Genomic DNA, 22,192 nt, shown 5'->3' on the forward strand with positions numbered 1-22,192 from the left:
AGCAAAAACGAGGTAGCTCAGGTGAGTGTGACATTTTATTTTTACATGAATAATATGTAAATAAGTTACCAGTTCTGACCTCCTACAGTCAGCAGGCTGAAGAACATATGCTTCATAGCTTTCAGTACAGAATAAGACCCTAAAAGGAGCCAGAGGATAGAGGCACAAATCTGTCATCTCAGCAATTGGGAGTCTGAGGCAAGAGTATCTCAGTGGATCTGGCACCAGCTGGGACAGCCCAGTCTACAGAGACCCTGTCTCAAACCAAACCCAACCAAACCCCTAAAAAGAGATAGTTTGTGGATGGGTTCAAGATGGGTTCAAGTCATTCTTGTTGCAGGATAGTGGTTCTTAACCATGTCTGCACAATAGAATCATCCCAGGAGTGCCTAAGACACACTATGTCGTTTGGGTGATGGTGCACACCTTTGATCCCAGCACTCAGGAGGCAGAGGCAGGTGGATCTCTGAGTTCAAGGCCAGCCTGGTCTACAAAGAGAGGTCTAAGACTGAGAAGGCTACACAGAGAAAAACTCTGTCTCAAATAATGAAACCAAACCAAACAAAAACACTCCAAATCTATCCCCCCCAAAAGACATACATGTAAATTCCCCTTCTAGACCAGTTAATTAGAAGAGATCCAGGCATAGCTATTTTTAAAAACTTACCCAGATGATTCTATTGTGCATCCAGTCTAAGAACCACTAGGCACTGTCTTGAATTTACAAAAGCATCTCTTTCACCTAGATGGCTTGGATGATTCATAGGAGCGAGCTGTTAAGTGCTTTTTTCAGACAGCAATTGCTTCATTGAAAACTTAGCACAAAGCATTTTGGGAAAAGCTGACTTTTTTTACAAGTTCACTTCAGATCATTAGGAAACAAAAACAGTTCTTATAAGATCCTGAATTTTGCATTTATCACAATCATTCATGCAAAATTAGTGGGGCCAAGGCAGTTTGAACTAAATTATTTATTATTATTATTGGTTTTATACCACAGAGATTTGGTATAATTTTCTTCACGGTTGCTATGACCCTTAAGTACTTTTTATTTAGACACTTATTTATTTAGACACAGACTGACATTTCTGAGGAAGAAAGAGCTAAGGGCTTGAGGAAATGGGAACAGGGAGCTAGTCCTAAACTAGAACCCTTAATAGGCTCTGCTGTAGTCCCTGATGCCTTGCCAGATAGCAGGATTCTCAGCTGGTGGAGCTGCTCCATTTAGCACCAGCAGATAAGCCCAATATCTTATAAATAAAAGCCAAAGCTGTCTTTCAGTGGTGATTTGGAAATAAAGATTCACCATACATTTGCTCCTATTCTTAAATGCTTTTTTCATTCCTTTTCAATTAAAAACTTTATTCTTTATCTGAGATACTGCTGAATTTTCTTTCAGACTGTTTCTTTCTTTTCTTTTCTTTTGCCCAGTTGATAATATTTGAAAATGGAAAAACAATGAGACCAAGTAATTTACACAAGGGTCATTCTAGGAACTAGGTGAGATTACCCAAAACCGAATCTGGAATCCTTGCTGGTTCTACCTTTATATATACTACCATCCTTAAATTTATATATAGAATTATATATACATTTAAAATATTTAGAAATAAAGCCAATGGAATGATTAGTCTAATGAGTGAAAAGAACTCTTGTGATTCTTAGGAAACATTCAGTGTTTGATGGCTTGGTGAAATGGCTCAGTGGGTAAGTGACTTTCAGTATTTCAGAAAGCCTAATCAACTTCCATCCAGCAGAAGGCTAAGCATATTTTTGTTTTTGGCTTAAATTTTATTAAGTTATTGTTCTGTTATCTGATTATTATTTGATTGGCATTTAAAAGTGTAACTAAACATAGAAAAAGTCATAGATGCAGTTTCAGAATCTGTCAACATTAGGGTAGGGAGATGGCCTTGTGAGTTTGGTGCCTTTTCTCAAGCCTTATATGGGGATAAATCTAAGCCACGTGTATGCACACACATTTGTTATTTCTGTCTTGTTATTAGGCTTTCTGAAACACTGAAAGGTTCTATTTATTAACATTATTACAGTTATTTCCATGTGTGCATATGTATGTCATGGTGCACATGTGGATGTTAGAGGACAACTTTAAGGAGTTTATCACAGGGATTAAACTTGGGTCATCAGTCTTGGCAGCAAGTCACCTACCCACTGAGCCATTTCATCAAGCCATCAAATGCTGAATGTTTCTGAAGAATTGCAAGAGGTTTTTTTTGTTGTTGTTTTGTTTTTTCAGTTATTAGGCTCATTGAGAACAGTACTTTACTAGTGTTGCAGTGTCTGTAAGAAATTGAACATTGTAAAGGAGTGTGAGGCAAGAAGAGACCACGATACTTGAAGCTTTTTTTCTCTTTACTACAGCTGCTTGGAAGCCTGCATAGGAGTATAGATAGAGCACAAAAGAGATGATGTGGGACCAATGGGGTATGTTTTAGAACAATAAGACATGAGCAATGTACTCCTCTCTCATTTACATTGCAAATGAAGAGTGACAAGCTGATAAACTTGGCTTCAGGCAAGAACCTTTGCAATTGGAAAGTCTTGTTATTATTCCATTGATATAACTTGCCTTTGTAAGAGTTTTTTTTTTTTTTTAAGAGAAACAGGTCACCAAGAGTTTTGAAAGACTGATTTATTATGAGAGAAACATTTAGCCCAGAATACTGAGTCTCTGTCTCTGTCTCTCTGTCTCACTCACTCTCTTTTTACCTCATCTTGTCTATAAAAGTTCTTCACATTCAGCAGCTTTAACTATAGGCTCAAGATCATACCTGTTTTAAAATATGTCATAGTTTAATGATAGTAAAGTAGAAAGAAAAGCAATATAAAGATGTGCTATTTGTTTTTTTTAAAGATTTATTTTATGTATATGAGTGTTCTATCTGCATTTACATCTGCCAGAAGAAGGAATCAGTTCACATTATAGATGGTTGTGAGCCACCATGTGGTCACCGGGAATTGAACTCATGACCTTTGAGGAATTGCAGACAGTGCTCTTAACTACTAAGCCATCTCTCCAGCCCGAAGATATACTATTTGTTAGGGGCACATATGGGAATAGCTAGAATGTTGGGGGATTTCGGAAGTCTTTGAAGTAATTACATCTTATTTTTTATTTAATTTTGAGTCAGATCTCTCTGTATAGGACTGTGTTGTATGTGGTTATTAATATTTACTATTGATATATCTTTTAGTAAAGCTGCGGTTAATCCTAAACAGCTGTATAACCAAATCACCACACAGAGACTAGGATTTATTTAGCTAACCTAGAACACAATACTGGGCAATAGTTACTCCATCCTAAACCTCCAAACCTGCATAGTTTCCTACCATTCAGATTTCCCACATTATACTTGCTTTTAGTGGTATCTTAGGTCTGGTTCATTTCCCAAGACCTCTCCTCCAGCCTCTGCTCTCCCAGCTTCTCTCCTGCTGCTTGTCCTCCTTCTCTGCCTCCCACATCTTCCTGTCCACCTCTTCTTTCCTTTCCTCCCACTCTGAACCAGTATCTCCCGCTCTATTCTCTCCATTGCTCAACATTGTGGCTGGTTGTTTTAATTGACATTTTAGAGAACAAATGGTGGCATGTTTACACAAACTTGAGACAGGTAATGCTTAGAATAAATATCACAATGCAATGTCCAGATTAAAACCAGATATGGGAGAGAGAAATCAGCATTTGAATGAACAAGGGTAAGGTGTATACATTCCAAAAGAACATCATACCAACAGTACTGGCTGGCCTGGGACTTACCATGTAGACCAGGCTGGCTTAGACCTCTACTAAATGTTGCCTCGCCTTCTTGAGTGCTGGGATTAAAGTTATGTACCTCAATTCCTAGCTTGAAATAATTACATTAAAACTGCTATTGGGCTGGAGAGATGGTTCAATGCTGAAGAGTACGTTTTGCTTTTGAAGAGAACCTGAGTATGGTTTCCAGCACACACATGGCAGTTCACAACAGTCTATGACTTCATAAGCCTGATGTCTTCTTCTTACCTCTGTGGGCAGCATACATGCACAGGCAGGCAAAACACTCACACACATAAAATAACTAAATCTTAAAAGGGATTTAAAATTCATTACTTTTTCTTCAGAATACTCACCTCCATACGTTTGTTGGGTTTTACTAAAGCTTTGACACAATGTTATGTTAGAGGCTAAAAAATAGCCAGGCAGTGGTGGCATATGCCTTTAATTCCAGCACTAGGGAGGCAGAGGCAGGCAGATCTCTGAGTTCAAGGACAGCCTGTTCTACAGATTGAGTCCAGGACAGCCAGGGCAACACAGGGAAACCCTGTCTCAAAAAAACCAAAAGTAGTAGTAGTAGAAGCAACAGCAGCAGCTAAAAAATAATGTCTTAACTTCTGTTGCACTCTCTCAAGGAGCCCAAATACCCCACCCTCCAAGACAGGGTCTCACTCTGTAGCTTGGAACACACTGTGTAGACCAGAATGACCTTGAATTTAAATTTACCTGCCTATTAGGTAAATATATAAAACATAAAAACATATATAAAAAATAAAGGTCTAAGTTGATGATATTTGGTCATATTCCTAGGGAACATTCTTTTATCTTTAAAGTCTATTAAAAATCATATTTTAAGAACCAGAATGTCGAGCCAGGTATGGTGAGATAATGCCTGCAATTCCAGGACTGGGAAGGTAGAGGCAGGAAGATTAGGGATTAAAGGCCACTCTTAGTTATATAGTGAATTTGAGGCTAGCCTGAGCTACATGAGATCCTGTGTGTGTGTGTGTGTGTGTGTGTGTGTGTGTGTGTGTTATGTGTGTGTGCACACATTCACGCATATGCATGTGTGTAGGGATGAATATGGACATGTGTGGACGATTGTGGAGGCCAGAGATTAATGTCAGCTGTTTTTATCATTCTCTGCTTATTTAACTTTGACTTTACGATTATTTATTTAATGTGTGCTTCTGTATGGGCGTGTGCCTGCCACCACACATGGATGCATGCACTTTCAGGGTTAGGCCTCTCCGTCTGCCATATAGGTCCTGGTAATTGAACTGAGATAGTAAGCCTTGGCAGAAAGCACCCTTATCCACTGAACCATCTTTTTGGCCCTTTTTATTAAAAAAATTTACATTTATTTAGTGCGTGTTTGTTACATGCATGTTACAGTGCATGTGAGAAGGTTAGAGGACAACTTGCAGGAGTTTGTTCTCTCCTTTGTAGGTTCTAGGGATGAACGTAGGCCGTCAGCCCTGGTGGCAAGCTCCCTTGCAAGCAAAGCCACTTCATGTTATTTTTAGACAGTGTCTCTCACTGAACCTGGAGCTTACTGACTTGGCGAGATTAGCTGGCTGGTAAGATCCAGAAATCCTGTCTCCAGTTCTAGGATTAGTGTATGCAACCATGTCTGGATTTGTATGTGGGTGATGTGAATGCAGATCACATGTTTGTGTGGAAAGCACTTTGCTATTGTTTTAAAAAATTAAAATCCCAATTGTTCCATTTCAGCAATTAAGACTCAGGAGCCAGATGTTGGGGTGAAAACCTGCTAGCTCAGAGAAGCAAAGAAAGCACCCAGTTGACCTTCCACCCAGCTCACATCCCAGAAAGAAAAAGCCAAAAAGTCCTTCTTAAAAAAAATCTCTCAATATCCATCCTGTCTATTAATCCTTGTCAGCTGCTTTCATGCTCTGCCTCTTGACCTTATTTTATCCTGTTTACAGAAAACTCTTGGATCAAAGGTGTGTGCTAGGGATGAGCTACACCACACCTGACTATTTACATAAAAAAAAAAAAAGCTTCTTAGTTTAAAGGTGTGTGTTAAGGCTGAGCACACCAAACAAGAAACAGGTTTTTACAGTTCACAATCTTGGGGTTCACAATGGGAGCGAATATCCTTCAACAGTTTGCCAACTGAACAATATGCTAGTCTCCATCTAGATCCTGTCTTTAAAAACCCCAAACTACAACACAATGAAAAGTGTAATGCCTTTGTTAGAAAATGAAAGCAAACTGAGTACAACTGGAAATGTCTGTAGTCCTAGGTGACTTGGAGGAAGTGAGGAGGTTCTCTTCAGTCCAGTAGTTCAATATAAGCTTGGGTATCAAAACAAAACAAAAGCAGAGTGGTAAACTCAGGAAGCCGAGGCAGGAGAATTTTGAGTTTGAGGCTAGCCTGGACTATGCACTCTCAAAAACAAACAAAAAAAGCTTATATAAATTTAAGAAAGAATATCAAGGCTGGAGAGATGGCTCAGAGGTTAAGAGCACTGGCTGCTCTTCCAGAGGTCCTGAGTTCAATTTCTGGCAAACACATGGTGGCTCACAACCACCTAAAATCTGATCTGGTGCCCTCTTCTGGCATGCAGGTATGTACATGCATATATGCAGATAGAGTGCTCATAGACATAAATAAATTAAAAAAACAAGAATGTCAGTAGGTCTCCTTTGAACAATGCACGTAGTAGGACATATGGGATACTGAATAGCTAGTTCAGTTTCCTTTTGTTTCTGCTGTAATTGGAGAAAAAAAATATTATTTGAAAAGACTCTACTAAACTTGTGCAGGGAAGAACTTCAAAAAGGCAGAAAATATTCATTTGACTATGATAATATATTTTTAAGTAAGTCTAACTAGATCTGAATTACTCAACAAACTAGAACAACTAAAGAAAACAAGACAAAAACGCTCCTGGTGTCATTATTTAGAAAGGATAGGTACATTCAATAAAGAGACATTGGTGTTGATCTGCCAACTTGGATTACAGTAAGACCCTGTCTCAACACAAAGTATCCAGCATTTGCATATGCCTTACACACACAGTGCCGGGTTGGCTATTTTGTTTTCAAAGAAACACACAATTCTGACTTTTCTTGAGATGGTGGGAGGGAGAAAATTGTCTATATTTAACCTCCATGTTAGAAATCACTAAAAGAGACAGGAAAGATTTTAGTATGGCAAACGAATTGGCTTAAAAAAGCTAGAACAGTGATTTAAATGGCCGAAGGGTGAAGGATGACATTTTAAAATGTACAGAGTGAAAAATAAAGTGTAATCTGATGGAAGCAAATTGGGCCGACAGAGTTAGGAAGGTAGATTTAGAGTTATGTTCTAAACTCAGCTTGTCATAAAAACTATATTCTTTAAAAGCACGGAAGATTTATAGAGCAGATTGAAAAAGGGTGATTGGAGGGTCCCGCAAATAAGTGACAGTAAGTGAGGAAAAACTTGGGGAATAAATAATCTAATTATAGAATAGTTTCACAGCTCACAGACTGATGGTGATTTCCCTTCTAATAATAAAAATAGGCAACTAAATTTGTTGAAGGAAAATATTCTTTATTTAAATAAAAACATGTTAAGATGACAATCACAAGAGTTACTAAAAGCTGAGATTTTCCTAAGATTTAAAAATGACTTCTGTTGGTACTTTAATTCTCAATGTCTCCATCAGTTTTTCTGACCTGAAGGGGGAAAAAAGATTGAAGTAGTATCATTTTCTTGAGGTGTTCCAGTAGCATTTAAAAACAGCCTTTTCTCCAGTCTGATCCGAAGTCCCCAGGACTTTCCCTGTATCCTACTATGGGTTGAGGAGGAACAGAATAATATTAATTTTTTTTTTCTGGACATTGAACCAGGGCTGTGTACATATGAGGCAAGGGTATTATCATTGAGCTGAATTTCCAGACCAATGTTTTAATATTTTAATTATTTTTTGAGATGAGGTCTTATTCTGACTGGCCTAAACTGTCTATGTAGACAAGGTGGGACTTGAACACACAGAGACCTGTCTGCCTCTGCCTTTTCAGTTTGGGGGATTAAAAGTGTGCACCACCACGAATCCTTTCAAGTTTAGATCACCATGTTAAAACTTTGATGTTAACCTAACCAAGATTACTTCACCTCTTCCCCAGGATTTGTAGCTGTTAGGATGTTTATCGGCCACAGCCTCTTGTAGGTCTCTTGAGTCACTATAGGAGAGAACCACAAAAAGAAAGTTAATAGGGAAGCAGGAATGGGGAATTGGTTGATATACTCAGCTCCAGGCAGACAGAATCACATTATCCAACATAATTTAAATTAATTACTAAGGGTTATAGTAGAAATAATTTGATTTCTGTCTTTTGTTTTATATGGTTCCTTTATGCTTTCCCTTCTCCTGTGGTATGTGACTCTCAGTGGTCTCTGTAACCCTTGTATGTGCTCCCCAAGCTTGTTTGGATAGGAACCCTGAGCTGTTTATGGATGGACCCCTTAAGTTGGGTTTTTTGTTCTTTATAGAATTATGAATGTTGTATATACAAGGCCTTGATGGAATACAGTCCCAAGTGAACTATTGAGAAGGAAAGTACACAGAGCCACACCCATTATGTGTGTGTGTGTGTGTGTGTGTGTATGTCTCTGTGTGAGGCGTCAGTGTTTGGTGTTTCTTCAATTGTTTTCCACCTTATTTAAAAAATGTAAAATTTTATGTATGTTGGTGTATGTCTGCATATATGTTTGTGCATCACATGTGTGCTTCATGACCATGGAGGCCAGATGAGGATGTTGGATTCCCAGAATTAGAGTTACAGGTGGCTGTGGTCTGCTGTGGGTGCTAGCAATCAAATCTGAGTCCTCTGGAAAAGCAGCAGGTGATAACTGCTAAGCTACCTCTTCCTCCCCTTGTTTTAAACTTTTAATTGTGTATATGTGTAGGTCAGAAGTCAATTTATGGGAGTAGTTCAAACACCAAATGGGTCTTGTGGATCAAACTCAGGCTCCCAGTCTTGGCACTCTTTACCCACTGAAACATCTCTGCAGACTTCCACATTATTATCATTATGTTATTGTTAGTTATATTATTTGATCTGAAGTATCCTACTGAACCTAGAGCTCACTGATTTGGTTAGACTACCTGGCTACCAAATTCTAGGGGACCTCCTGTGTCTGCTTCCTCAGTGCTAGGATTATAGGCAAACACCACCATACCTGACTGCTTTTGTTGGCCTGGGATCTGAATTCAGGGCCTCATTTTTATGCAGCAAGAATTTGCCAACTGAGCTACTCCACAGATCTGACCACAAATCTTTTAAGTTAGTGACTGAAGCTCAGGCATGTGAACCTATGACCTAATGGCCATCTTCCCTTTAAAAGTCCAACTTTAGGGACGGTGAGATGGCTGAGTGAGCAAAAGTACATACTGCTAAGCCTTGCAACCTGAGTTTGAAACCCAGGATCCATGGGATAGAAGGAGAAAACTGGTGACAGCAGGTTGTCCTCTGACCTGCCCACATATGCTAAACAAGCAAAAAAAAAAAAAACCAAAACCAAAAACAAACAAACAAACAAACAAACAAAAACCCCAAAAAACAAAACAAAACAAAACAAAAACATTAAAAAAAATAGAGTCAAACTTACTAACTTGAATGATGGTGAAGAGCATATAGTTTATCTTACCTTTCACAAACCAGCATTTTTGGAGCAAAAGTCTCAAGAACAAATGAAGGAAAATGATGCATATGATCTAGAAAGTAAACAAAGAAAAAGAAGAAACAATTGCTGAGCATTTTTAGATTGTTGCAGAGAAAGCTAACTGGTGGAGGAGAGCCTTTTAGTTTTCCTTCTATTGCAATTGCTGGGAAGTGACTGTTCTGCATTCAGTCCACCGCTTTACATTTAGGTATAAATATATGATATTCTATCAGGGGAATGTGAATGTAAGTATCTTTTCAAATCAGGTGGTTAAAGGCACCACTCTCCTTTTGTGTCATCTTTGGAAGCTAAATGTAGAAGATTGGCAGCTACAAGATTAAACAAGCTTGTATCCTCATTCTGTTATCATTGAATTTCTGTCTTAGGGTTTTTATTACTGTGACAATGACAATGACAAAAGTAACTTGAGAAGGAAAGGGTATATTTTGCTTATACTTCCAGGTAACAATCTACCATTGAGGGAAGTCAGGACACAATCCTGAAGACTAAAACAGAAGCCATGGAGAAGTGTTGCTTGCTGGCTTGCTCAGCCTACTTCCTTGGAACACAGAACCACCAGCCTAGGATGGAACCACCCACAATAGGCTGGATCCTCCAACATAAATCACTAATCAAGAAAACGCCCTTCCATGCTTACCTACACTTTGATCTTAGGGAGGCTTTTGTTTCAATTGACATTCCTGCCTTTCGGATGACTCCAGCTTGTGCCAAGTTGACATAAAACTAGTGAACACAATGCTTGTACTGAGATTTAAATTATGACATTAATGTAATTTACAGCTTATATGATGGGAAGAATTATTGTTCTGACACACATATTTAATTATTTTTATTGTTTTGTAGTGCTGGAGTTAGGACCTAGGACCTTGCACATGCTAGGCAAATGTTGTGCCCCTGGGCCACAACCCTTTTCAATATTCAATACTAAGTTTGATTATAGATGAGCATTTTAAAGCTGTATTTAAGAAATAACTTCCTTAGTAGCTGATTCTTCCTAGTTCAGACTGAAAGCAGGTGAGGTCTTATTTATTTTGGTTTTATTTATTTTTAAGACAGAGTTTCTTTATGTAGTCCTGGAGCTTTCTATGTAGAACAGGCTGGCCTAGAACTCACTGAAATCCTCCTGCCTCTGCCTCCTAAGTGTTGAGATTACAGGTAAGCCACAATGCCTGGCAAGATGGAAGACTCTTATATGTGAATTTAGATTTTAGCTAGATGACTTTAGAAAAAAGAAACAATAGTTTATTGAATACACTATTTCTTAAGGAATAATTGTTTATTGAGTACATTATTAAAGTACATAGAGGCTGGACAGTAACAACAGTACCCCTGTAGAACAAGGCTATAGGGTACATGGAGATGTGGGTGAGTTTATCTCCAGCTGAGAGAATGTACTTGTTTGGTTTGGTCCAGTTTTCAGTACTTTCCTAGAGTGTAATATGCACCATGTGAATAAAAACAGTTCAGATCTGCCAGTGTGTGTTACTAGGACCTTAGCATGAGCTGCTTAGTCTAAATTTTCAGTTGCACAATCTCTGCCATGCAAAAAGTATGAGTGCCCTGGCTGAACAAGGTTCAGTCCTGGCCAAAGGCTGGGGCCATGGGATGCTGGCTTGTAACTCAGTTAGAAAGCTGTTTTTAACGAGGCCACCCTCTAGAGACAGGTGATATTCTTAGACTTAGAAATGTGATGTAGTGAAATGTTTCTGTGAGAGGAGCATCAAGCTTTATTACTGTGTGCTAGTTCTAAGGCACGCTTCTCTTCAAGTGTTCAGTTTCAGCCTTGCTCACCCACGTTCCAGACATCAGGGTCAGGAATCTGACTGCCAGCACTGCAGAAGTTTTCATTTCCTTCAAAACTTGGGTGAGTAATCTTTTGAAGATTAAATGGCTCTAAAACAAAGTAGAAAAGAAGGTCTTAAAGTAGAATAGACAATTAAAAAATTATCTGCTGTATTCTATTTGGACAAGGCTTCTATGTCGCTATGAGATGTGGGGACGTAGGAAGCGTGGAACTTGGTGCTACCTACCTGTCCTCAAATGAAAAGCTTACCGTCATCCACTGCAGTCCTGTTGACACAGTTGGCCTCATGTTCCTTGAGCCTTTTGATTGGGACCACATGACAAGCATTATATTTGCAGTTAGCCATCTTTTTAGCTATCTTTGGATTTTTCTAGAAGAAAAAAAAATTTGTTAGGTTTTGTCTGTATTCCATCCTTCACTCATTTCTGAAAATGCTGAAGAGATGTTATGTCTCAACTTTAAGAACAACTAGTTTCTAGATTGGAAGCATAAAGCAAAACCCAAACTATCTTTTTATAGTCTGAAAACATTTTCCTGTCTTGTAACTTACAGTTACTGTTGGGGAAACTTACCTTTTTGCAGGATGCCAGATGGTATTGCAGCCTGCTGGCTGGTATCCTGTGGTTTGGATCATATGGACAGAGTTCTATGGATTCTAACTCCATTAGTCCTGAAAGGCAGGTTGGAAAAGAAAAGATTACTACTTAAGATCAGGTTGTCTTGACATAGGCCTGTTTTCTATTCTTGAAAGCAATGTGGCGCTGCAGCTGGAGAAAGATGGCTCAGCAGTTAAGACTGGTCTCTGCTCAATCTTGAAGCCTGGAGTACAGATCCCAGCACACTGGGTGACTGACAAATGCTGGTAATGCCCACGCCTAAGGATCCCACGCCTTCTTCTCATCTGGGAATACTCAGAACACACATCACCCACACAGGCATATTTGAATAACAAAAACAATAGCTTAGCTAGTTAGACCATCAGGGAAAGTCTGTTTCTTTGTTTTGGGAAGCCAAAATTTATCATTATACAAATTCATGGGTTGCTTTTAATAGAGTGCTTACTTCCCAAATAGCAGGCAATATTAAGCAGACAATATTAAGCAGGCAATATTTTTCCAGGTCTGGAAAAATCTCAGACCTGGATATGATTAAATTCAACATTTATGCACTAGAGAAAGCAAGATTCCTTTAGCGTTCATTACTGTACCTCATCTCCAACTTTTCTAAAACTGAGCTACTAATTGTCAGATAAGTCAAGGTAACCACTGAGAAGAAATCAGAAGAACCACAATAGAAAGTCTGAATTTCATTTACCTAAGAATACTAGCCTGAAATATCTAAACTTGTGGGTATTAACATATGAAGACTCCTAGAAGTCAGCTAAAAATAAACCATCTCAAAGCTGCTGCATTTCCTGCCAATAGAAGCCCCGCTTTCCCCAATGGCTAGCTGTCTTTACCTATCCAAGCAGACATTCATTTTAAAGACTTGCAAGTTTCCAGGCAACAGCTAGAGCTGAGATTTCTGCAAAGCAGTGATGTATAGTTTGGTAGTGGCGGTGGTGGTGGTGTGTGTGTGTGTCAGAAAAGATCAAGGCAGAAGCAATAGGGAAAGAAAAGTGCCTTATAATAGCACATTTAAATTTGGCTGTGCACTATGCCTAGGGCATAGACAAAAAACATAGACTGTTAAATGTCAGATTTTCCTGAGGGCATTTTGGTGATTAAATTCAGGGATTTAGACTCAGGTAGCTTTTGTGATTTTCTTCTTCTGTGGGGAATGGGGAGGATGGTTTTTGGTTTTTTGAGACAGGGTTTCTCTGTGTAGCCTTGGCTTTCCTGAACTTGCCTTGTAGACCAGGCTGGTCAAATTCACAGAGATCCGCCTACCTCTGCCTTCCTGAGTGCTGGGATTACAGGCGTGCGCCACCATACCTGGTGCCAGGTTGATTCTTTATGGCTTTCACTGCATATTAAGGAATATATTAAAGCCATGGATATTTATAATAAAGTGAATTGACTTTCTGGAAAATTAAAGCTTGTAAAAGCCACTACTATATACGATTATCTTTAGATTAAAAAAAAAAAAGGTAATAGAAAAGGTGTTTTAATATCTGTATGTCGTGTTCAGAAAACCTGTTATTTTAACCTTTGGCCAAGGAAAGCATGAATTTTGATTATGGACCAGACACTGATAAGTCTGGTCTTAAAAAAACAAAGATTTTTGGACAAAAATGATATTGGTTTGTTCATTAATCAAAAAAACTACATTTCCTACGGAGGAAGGCTATGACTATGATAGAGGCCATTTGGTGTAGTACGCCAGACCCCTTAGTCACCTTCATACTCACAGGGCCCTGAGACTCACCTTATTCTCAAAACACTGTCCCTCAAAGGGAAGTGTCAATGAAAGAAGTTTGAGAAGACAGAAAGCACAGCACCGTCTAGTTAACAAAGTGACTTAACTTGCCGTCCAAGCTTTCTGTTCAGTTCCTCTCCTCCCACCATAGGTTCTATGTCTCTCAGAGGTTTGGAAAGTTTTGATGTCATAGTGAGGTCTTAGAGAAGTGATTGTCTAAGCCTGGTTGCACGTGGGAATCACCAGAAAGTTTTAAAGTGACAGATCCTTTAGTGCTGCTCCAGAACTATTGGATCAGGTCTTAAGAGTGCAGGCTCGCTGAGTGTGACTTTAAGAGTTCCGCAGGGGATTCTGGGTGGTAGTTACTAGGTTACTGTACCATTGCTAGGCCTTGCTATGGGTTAATTGTTTTTCGGAGGGCTCTTCAAGTTCACAGACGAAACTATGGTACAATCTTTAATGAATCCCTAAAGACTGCATGTTGCCACAATAAATCCCATCTTTCAGCCTGCCCCTTTTCTTTATAGGGAGTCAAATATGGAATTCCATAGAAAGTGATAGGACAAGCTCACTACACATTCAAAAGTCTATTTTTTAGGTGTTTTCTTTCTTTTTTTTGGTATACCTAATCCAATATAGCAGGTGCTGAGCTAAGCAGTCATATGTAATAAATCATTTAATCACTCCCTAGTTGTATAAGGAATTACCATTTAATAGATTAGGAAAACCAACTCAGTGAGGATAGCCTACAGCTACAAGGCTTGCACATGTTTCAGTAGCATTATTAATATTGTTTGAGGTAATACATGTGGAACACTAAAATATCTGATATGCAGCAAACAAGTAGGTTATCACTTTCCATAAATTAAGCAGGGTAATACAAAAGCCCCATGAGATAGAAATTACTGTCAATATATTCCCCTCTTAAAGGTACATAAACTGGATCAACTGATAAATGATAAGAGTTGAGATATAATTCAAACCACCTGGGCCCAGCACCCGTGCTCTTAGCCACTAAATCATGAGACTCAGCTCACTGTACTGAGCTACATTAATCAAGATTGTGAGTCTGACTGATACCAACTGTGGTTTCCCCTATATCAGCTGCAGGCTGGTCGTTGCCAGGCTCCAGCTTTTATTGAAGGTGGGTGGGAATATAATATGAAATGGGACTCTTTTCTTTCACCCCAACCCAGGATTTTGAACTCATGTGAAACCTCTGGATATGGAAAAAAATGGGATTATTAAACAGCAGAGGAAAAGGCTGTGGGAAGGAAGTAGCTGCAAAGACATCACAGATTACCACTTCCCCTGGAGCTTTTCCTTTCTGTGTTGAAAGAAACTTGAAGTTGAGAGCTTCTTTAGGTAGAGGGCTGAGGTTTGGTTGGAATATAAGAATCATCTCATTCAAACAACTAAGATTCAAGAATCATTACTAATTTTCTCTTGCTAATTAATTTGCCTCTAAAAAAGAGGCAAATTATTAGTCTTAATAATTCAGTAAGTTATTAGTATTATGTCTTTGATTTTTCAAGACAGGTTCTCATGTTGGTTAGGCTGTGTCAAAGATGACCTTGAACTTCTGATTCTTCTGCCTCTACCTCCTGAGTGCTGGTTAATTACCATGCATGGTTTTATGTGGTGCTGGGGATCAAACCTAGGACTTCATATATGCTGGGACAACATTCTATCAATCAAGTCACAACCCTAGCCTTTAGTAAGTTTTTATAACCAGTATATTTGCTGAATGGTTGCTGTGTCTAAGAGGTGTTGTGGATGGGTGTTTCTCAGATGTGTTCCCTGGGACGTTAGTTCCAAGACCTCCTTAGGTAACTAGAAATTCAGGTTCCTACTACAGGTTTACTAATCCAAATACCTGAGGACAAGGACTGAGTTTGTTATGTAAAAGCTTTTAGATTTTTACATTCCACCTTGTAGAGAAGCTTTTAAGCAGGAAGGTAAACTATTCAAAAGAACCCCAGGAAGTCTCTGAAACTGACTAAATTTACTAGGTTCTCCCCCCCCCCCCCCCGTCAGAATAAGCAATAAAACCTGAGAGAGTCCCCCCTCAGAAGAGAGAGCCCAGCTGCAAAGAAGACTCTGAGACTAGACTGGTTGTCTGGCTGAAGCAGAAGCCAGCAGAATTGCCTGGTTTAGAACTGCTGAGGTATCTGGAAAAGGTACTCCCTAACCAGCTGAGCTCCCTGAGGCTGTGCAGTGTGCTCCAGTTTCCCAGTTTTGAGTGTCACCCATGCTGGGTTGGGTTCTGGTGATGCAGCTGCCTGAGTTATTTCTGCTTCTGTAAGTAACCCCTTACCCATAGTCCTGTGAGCAACCTCAATAGAGCCCATTGGTTCATCAAGCTGGACTTTGGTTTGTTGTGTGTTCCCTATCTGCGGCCTGTGTTGCATCTCCCCAGGGAAAGTTTTGTTACACAACACTATTTCTTTAGCACCTTTAAATGCCATTGTTCTCAGACTTGAGGGCACATTGGAGTCACCCCGAGAACTTGTTATAGAATAAAATGTGTTAGGGGCTCAGGGGCTGTGAGTTAGGTTCTAGCACCCACCCACCTGTAACTTTAGCTCCAGGGGATCAGATGCCCTCCTCTGACCTCCTTTGTTATGTATTTGAGTGTATATACACACACACAAATAAAAATAAATCTTTAAAACAACAAAAAGAACAACAACAACAAAACAAAGCATGCTCAACCTACCTAAAGATTTTGGGCTTAGTAGGTCTTGAGTGAAGTCAAAGAATTTGCATGTCTAAGTAAGTGTCTTTTAAAATATTTCATTTTATTTTTTTGTAGTATCTAACAAGTTTCCAGGTACTGCTGCTACTGCTGGGTCACACAGAAACACTGCACTAGATACTGCAAAGGACATGAATACAAGTCATATACCTGTCATTAGGGAGGAACATATGATGTGGGTGGGGAGAGAAGGCATATGCTTAAAAATATAACAAGGAAGCTAATCCCAGCACACTGGAGGTGGAAGCAGGAGATCAGAGATCCAAGGCCATCGGGTTCACAGGACCCTTTCTCAACCCTCCCAACCATTTATACATAGAGTAGAACAGAACATGGCATTGAATGGAATAGTTAGAAGGAGGTGGGCTCACCAGGGTTGTAAAGGGTTCTAGGGCCTAAGGGTCAGTGGAAAACAGGCATTCTTGGTGGGGATATAGTATAGAGGTGTATGGAGCTAGTAGTAGATATTTGTTTGGTATATACTTTGTCTGGGACACTTGGGTAAGGCCAAAACGGTTGGTGCTGCATTGTGAGGAGATTTGAAAGCCTGTTTCTTTCCTCAGCTTCCACCCACTTCTTAACAAAGTGCTGCACACCAGAAAGAGGAAGTCTCCTGTGCTGAGGGTGCAAGAGGAAGCACAAGAGGACTCTGAAGGCCTGTGAGCCATCATGACTGCTATCCCCCATGAGCCAATTGTAGAAGCGACCGGAAGACTGCTGCACCAACCAGGCTGGGTCCTTTTACACAGAGGGTGTTGCCACCCAGGCCGAGAATATTTGGGGCGGTTGGTTTTGCTCTCCGGATGCTCCTCTCTCTCGGTGGCCATCATGTCTTTGACCTCTGCCTACCAGCATAAATTAGCAGAGAAGCTCACTATCCTGAATGACAGGGGCCAGGGAGTTCTTATCCGAATGTACAACATCAAGAAGGTAAGCGCGGGTCATTCTAGAAGGTCAGGGCAGGAGTCTGGAGGCTTGCAGGCCCAGTAGTCAAGCTCCCTCTTTTTCTCTGCTGCTTTCAGCCACTCAGACAATATAGGTCCCAAAAGGAGGGAGAGGGAGGCTTCTTTTCAAGGCTTGCCCTTTCTAGGTATGATTCTTGCCTTTCTGAGGCCTTTCTGAGGGTAGGGGTGGGAACAGGGTGAGAATATTTGCGTTCTGAGTGATTTGGATAAGGGTCTGAGACCTAGAGTTTGGAGTTTATTTATTGCTAATTCCTCTACTTTTTGAGATTTCAAGTTGGGTCATGGCAAAAACTTTGTGTGTTTGTGTGTGTGTCTGTGTGTGTGTAATTTCCCTAAAAGGGAAAATTTTTTTTAAAGGAGGTGTCTTCTAAAGTACTTTGGGATGTGAATTTTCTGTGTTATGTGCTTAGGAGAGTAACTATGAAATTGGGCAAAGCTGATGCCAAGAGGTAAGCCAGGGCACCTGGTAAGGAAGCAAAGATAAAGGTGGGTAATTGTGAGACTACCCTGGGAGAGAAAGAAGGACTTATGGGAAGAAACATCAGTGTATTTTGTAGTAAAGCAGCAGGAATATTGTTTCTGGGTACTCACGTCATTTGTAAAAGCCTCCTGGGATGTGATCCTCACATACTGGATGGAATGGCGACACTGAGCTTTGTATAAAGTCCAAGTTCTGATCAGTCACTTTTCACTACTTCCGGCTTCAGAGGAGGGGCTGGGAAGCAGCTTCCTCTCTGTGTTAGAGCCACGCCTTTGCTAAGACAGGATGCCAGGTTGTTAACTCTGAAGGGTGCTGGTTTACTGTCTGGAATGAACTGGTTTCTAATCTCCTGTCATGCTTTTATAATGAAATCTCAGACTGCCATTCCCAAGAGAGATAGTGGGAGTGAATGATGCAGGCAGAGTCGGGTATCTGAGTGGAAATACAGTATGGTGGTTTTATTTTATTTTTGTCTGTGCAGACCTGTTCAGATCCAAAATCCAAGCCACCTTTCTTACTGGAAAAGTCCATGGAATCATGTCTCAAGTACATCAACAAGAAATTCCCCAACATAGATGTCCGAAACAGCACGGTGAGAACGTGGGCCTGTTTTCCCCTTTTCTGTAACATTATTCTTGCATGGCAGATTCTTGAAGATTCTCTACTTTTGGCTACTTATATGTAAGTGTGGCCATTTCATAGTTTTTCTAGGCTTCAGGTATTGAGGATTATAAGCTCAGATGATGGTCTCCCATGATGAGTTGGAGCACAGCCTTGCATCCAAGTCCATGAGGACACTGGTACAGAGAGGCAGCTCCACCAGCCTTGCAGGACATCTTTTACCATAGTTCTTGGTACCATGTTGCTTTGCTGCTGGATGCTATGCATTCAGTGGTATATCCTGCATGTAGTGCAATGCTAGTTCTAGATTTCTTATAATTTATACACAGAGTATCTTTATACTCTGCTTCTTTTCCCATTGATTTATATGGCAAACCTCTTCAACTGTAAGGAAACTGAAAATATCCTTTCAGCTAGCCTTTTGATTGTAGTCAGAATCACACGCAGCCACCCAATCCAGATAGGAAATTTCTCTTTAGAGACTAGAGAACGCTGGTGAGCCTCTGGCCCCTCTCCAGCATGTTCACCCCTTGAATAATGACTGGGTCATGGGCTGGAGGGATGGCTCAGTGGTTAAGAATATTTGGGTTGTACTCCTAGTTTTTAGTTACTTGTATTAGTTATCCAAGTAATTAAATCACTTTTTTTATTTTACATGTTTATTTTTTATTTTACATGTCTTGTTTGATTTGTGTTTCAGCAACATTTAGGACCAGTGCATCGTGAAAAAGCTGAGATAGTTAGATTCCTCACCAACTACTACCAATCATTTGTGGATGTCATGGAGTTTCGGGTGAGTCCTCTGTAGCCAGGGTTGGTCAGTGGCTGAGACTTTTTAGTAGGTGTTCATTTGTGTTGATTGATGCAAATTCTTGAAAGAAAAAAGGGTGAAGGCACTGATACACAATGCTGTCTAAGCTATATTGTTAATGAAGGATACATGAAATGCTGTATTTTTTACTTCAAGAGACACAGAAGGTGGATGTGGTCAGTGGCACACACCTAGAGCCCCGGAACTTAGGTAGAGGGCTGGGAGACTCAGAAGGTCAAAGTTATCTTCAGCTGCCTATTGAGGTCTAGGCTAGCCTGTGTAACCCTGTTTCAAAAACAACAAAACAAAACAAAATATAAACGTACATCAAATACTATTAATATATTCACACTAAGTATTTAGAATATTATGCATCAGATCCCAAAATTAAATACATTTGGTGATGGACTATGGCTGGGTTCGGTTCCCTGAGCCATAGTTTTCCCCATTTTTAAAACCTGCTTATTTCTGTATGTGTGTTGTGTGTGCACCTGCAGGCATGTGTGCCAAGGAGGGGAGTGAAGGTCAGAGGGCAACTTTCGGAGGCTTGTTCTCTCCTTGCAGGTCCTATTTGTTTCCGCTACTGTGCTTCATAAACCAGGCTAGCTGTGGAGTTCTGTGATTACAGATGTGTGCTACTACATCTGTGGGTTGAAGAGATAGACCCTGGGTCATCAGACTTGTAAGACTAGTGCCTTTACCCACTGGTGTAAACTGTGATATTGTATGTGTATGTAGGAGTGTGAATGTGTATGTGTATGACATGTGTGTGGGGGAGTTGATTCTGTTTCTGCCCTTTTGAGCCATTTCTCTGGTCCCCCTTTCAGTTTTTATTTTGTTACATGTACCATAAAATTTACTGTCTTAACCATTCTAAGAATACAATTCAGTGATATTAAATGTATTCATAATGCACTACTGTTTTTCATGTAAAGTTGACATTTTCAATGCTTTAAGCAACAGTTTCTCATTTTTCCTGTTTCATGGCGCTTGATGACAACCATTCTGTTTGTTTTTATGACTTTAAGTATGCTGTTTTGAATAAATGCTCCCTTTTTTTCCTTTTGTGATTGGCTTATATAACTTAGTAGGATATGCTAAATTCATTCATGTGTTAGAATATTGAAGAATTTCCTTCTTTTTAAAAAAGATTTATTTATTTATTCCATATACAGTGTTCTGCATGAACACCAGAAGAGGGCACCAGATCTCATTATACACTGTTGAGCCACCGTGTGGTTGCTGGGAATTAAACTCAGGTCCTCTGGAAGAGCAGCCAGTGCTCTTAACCTTTGAGCTATCTCTCCAGCCCTGAATTTCTCCTTTTTAAGGCAGAACAATATTCTATTCTGTGGTTATCCTCGACTTTGCTTCCCTATTTATCCATCAGTGAAACACTCTGTTGCCTCCATATTTTAGCTGTTTTGACTAATACTTCTATGAACTGGCTGTCCAACTGCCTTTCAGATCTTAACTTTAATTCTTCTTTATATATTCATTTGTGAAGCTGTTAGATTTTTTTTGAGACAGGGTCTTTCTGTGTAGCGCTGGCTATCCTACAACTCATTCTGTAGACCAGGCTGGCCTCAAAAAAAAAAAAAAATCCTCAGAGATTTGCCTGCCTCTGCCTCTGCTGGGATTATAGGCGTGTACCACTGCACCTGGCAATTATGGGAAGTTCTTTTTGAAACTTCTTTATTATTATCACGTCTGTGTGGTGTGTGTGAACGTGAGTGTGCATGTACATGGAGGTCAGAGTACAACTTCAGAGTTGGTTGCTATCCCGTTTTGTTTCGTTTTGTTTTTTCTGTAGTGGCTGTACCTTTTAATTGACTACTAACAGTACACAAGGATACAATTTCTCAGTATTCTGATATTCTGATCAACAACTGTTGCCTTTTGTTTTTTGTATAGTGAGTGTCAAACCTAAAGTTTCATGAATACTAGGCATAGTTCTACTACTTAGCCACACCCTTGCTTCATTGTTTTTGTAATTTATGTCCTGTTAATGTGTGATGTAGAGTATCTTTTATTGTTTTTATTGGACATTTATATATCTTTTTTGAGAAATATCTCCTTCAACTTCTTTATACATTTTTTGATCAGTTTTGTTTAGTTTTTGTTGTTGAGTGTTAGGAGTTTTCTATATGGGCCACACCTCTCATATTTTATTATAAACATATTAAAAATTTCCAAAGATATGTCTGGCATGGTGGTACACACCCTTAATCACTCTTGAGAGGCAGAGGCAGACAGATCTCCAAGTTTGAGGCCAGCCTGGTCTACATAGTGAGAACCTGTTTGAACTACTCTCCTCCCAAAAGTAAATGCAGTGCTGGTTCATCTCTAATCTGAAAATCTGAACTTTAGAATATTGTAAAATATGAATTTCTTGATAATTGATATGACTGCTGTAAGTCTGACCTATGTGACCAGTTATAGTCAAAATACAAAAAAATTACATAAAATTATCTTTAGGTTATGTGTTAGTTACTTTTCTGATAAGATGCCATGACCCAGGCAATGTATAGAAGATACTGTTGCAGAGGAAGAGTCCATTACAGCAAAGGAGGCATGGGAATTGGGAGGAAAGAGCAATGTGAGAGATCACATTGTTAATAGTAATTCCACTCAAATCCACACAGGCCATGAACATGAGGTATTCATGAAACATAAATGTGTTTAGATTTGGGTTCCATCTCCAAGATATTTTATATATATATGAAAACATTTGCAAAAAATCGGAGATAGCCAAAGTATGAGACACTTTTGGTCCTAAGCGTTTTGGATCAGAGATGTTAACTTGCATAATAAATGCTGCTTTTCTTCTGGATCTTTTAATTGCTAATATTTCACCATATTGCTTGTCACTCACTTTTCCTCCAAACCACTTTACTTATTTGCAGACATCAGGACATTTC

General features: G+C 39.6%; 2 protein-coding genes across 6 annotated transcripts in view; one reads left to right on the forward strand and one right to left on the reverse strand.

The window, feature by feature from the left end:
* The window catches only part of Nckap1l (NCK associated protein 1 like), a 180,143-nt gene that overhangs the window by 105,702 nt on the left and 52,249 nt on the right, over nt 1–22,192 (forward strand). For 3 of the 4 annotated variants that reach the window (XM_055618248.1, XM_055618249.1, XM_055618250.1), the window contains 3 exons: nt 16,957–17,323; nt 18,321–18,431; nt 19,161–19,253. In XM_055618248.1, the coding sequence (XP_055474223.1) occupies nt 17,063–17,323; nt 18,321–18,431; nt 19,161–19,253 (465 nt within the window). In that variant the 5' untranslated portion in view covers nt 16,957–17,062. Of the gene's footprint in view, nt 1–15,321; nt 15,353–16,956; nt 17,324–18,320; nt 18,432–19,160; nt 19,254–22,192 lie in introns of those variants that run through there. The other variant, XM_055618251.1, reaches the window with a different exon arrangement.
* On the reverse strand, nt 7,317–18,003 carry LOC129684970 (gametocyte-specific factor 1-like). 2 transcript variants are annotated; one of them, XM_055618259.1, is made up of 7 exons: nt 17,950–18,003; nt 11,850–11,947; nt 11,527–11,647; nt 11,265–11,366; nt 9,438–9,504; nt 7,902–7,969; nt 7,317–7,462 (listed from the first exon to the last, which is right to left on the reverse strand). In XM_055618259.1, exons 2-7 carry the CDS (start codon nt 11,940–11,942, stop codon nt 7,449–7,451), a joined length of 465 nt encoding a protein of 154 aa, XP_055474234.1. In that variant the 5' UTR covers nt 11,943–11,947; nt 17,950–18,003; the 3' UTR covers nt 7,317–7,448. The 2 variants fall into 2 exon arrangements, with proteins under 2 accessions (XP_055474234.1, XP_055474233.1); XM_055618258.1 differs by having other exon boundaries at nt 7,888–7,969.

Source organism: Psammomys obesus, unplaced genomic scaffold (assembly GCF_907164565.1).
Source record: "Psammomys obesus unplaced genomic scaffold, mPsaObe1.curated_primary_1811, whole genome shotgun sequence".
Classification (NCBI taxonomy): domain Eukaryota; kingdom Metazoa; phylum Chordata; class Mammalia; order Rodentia; family Muridae; genus Psammomys; species Psammomys obesus.

Excerpts from the sequence above, each read along its gene's own strand:
- LOC129684970 (XM_055618258.1), bottom strand. The coding sequence starts at position 11,942 with ATGGAGTTAGAATCCATAGAACTCTGTCCATATGATCCAAACCACAGG. Across the intron at positions 11,367-11,526 it reads CAGGACTGCAGTGGATGACG|AGCCATTTAATCTTCAAAAG; the intron begins GTAAGCTTTTCA and ends ACTTTGTTTTAG. Across the intron at positions 9,505-11,264 it reads CCCTGATGTCTGGAACGTGG|ATCATATGCATCATTTTCCT; the intron begins GTGAGCAAGGCT and ends TTTACTTTCTAG.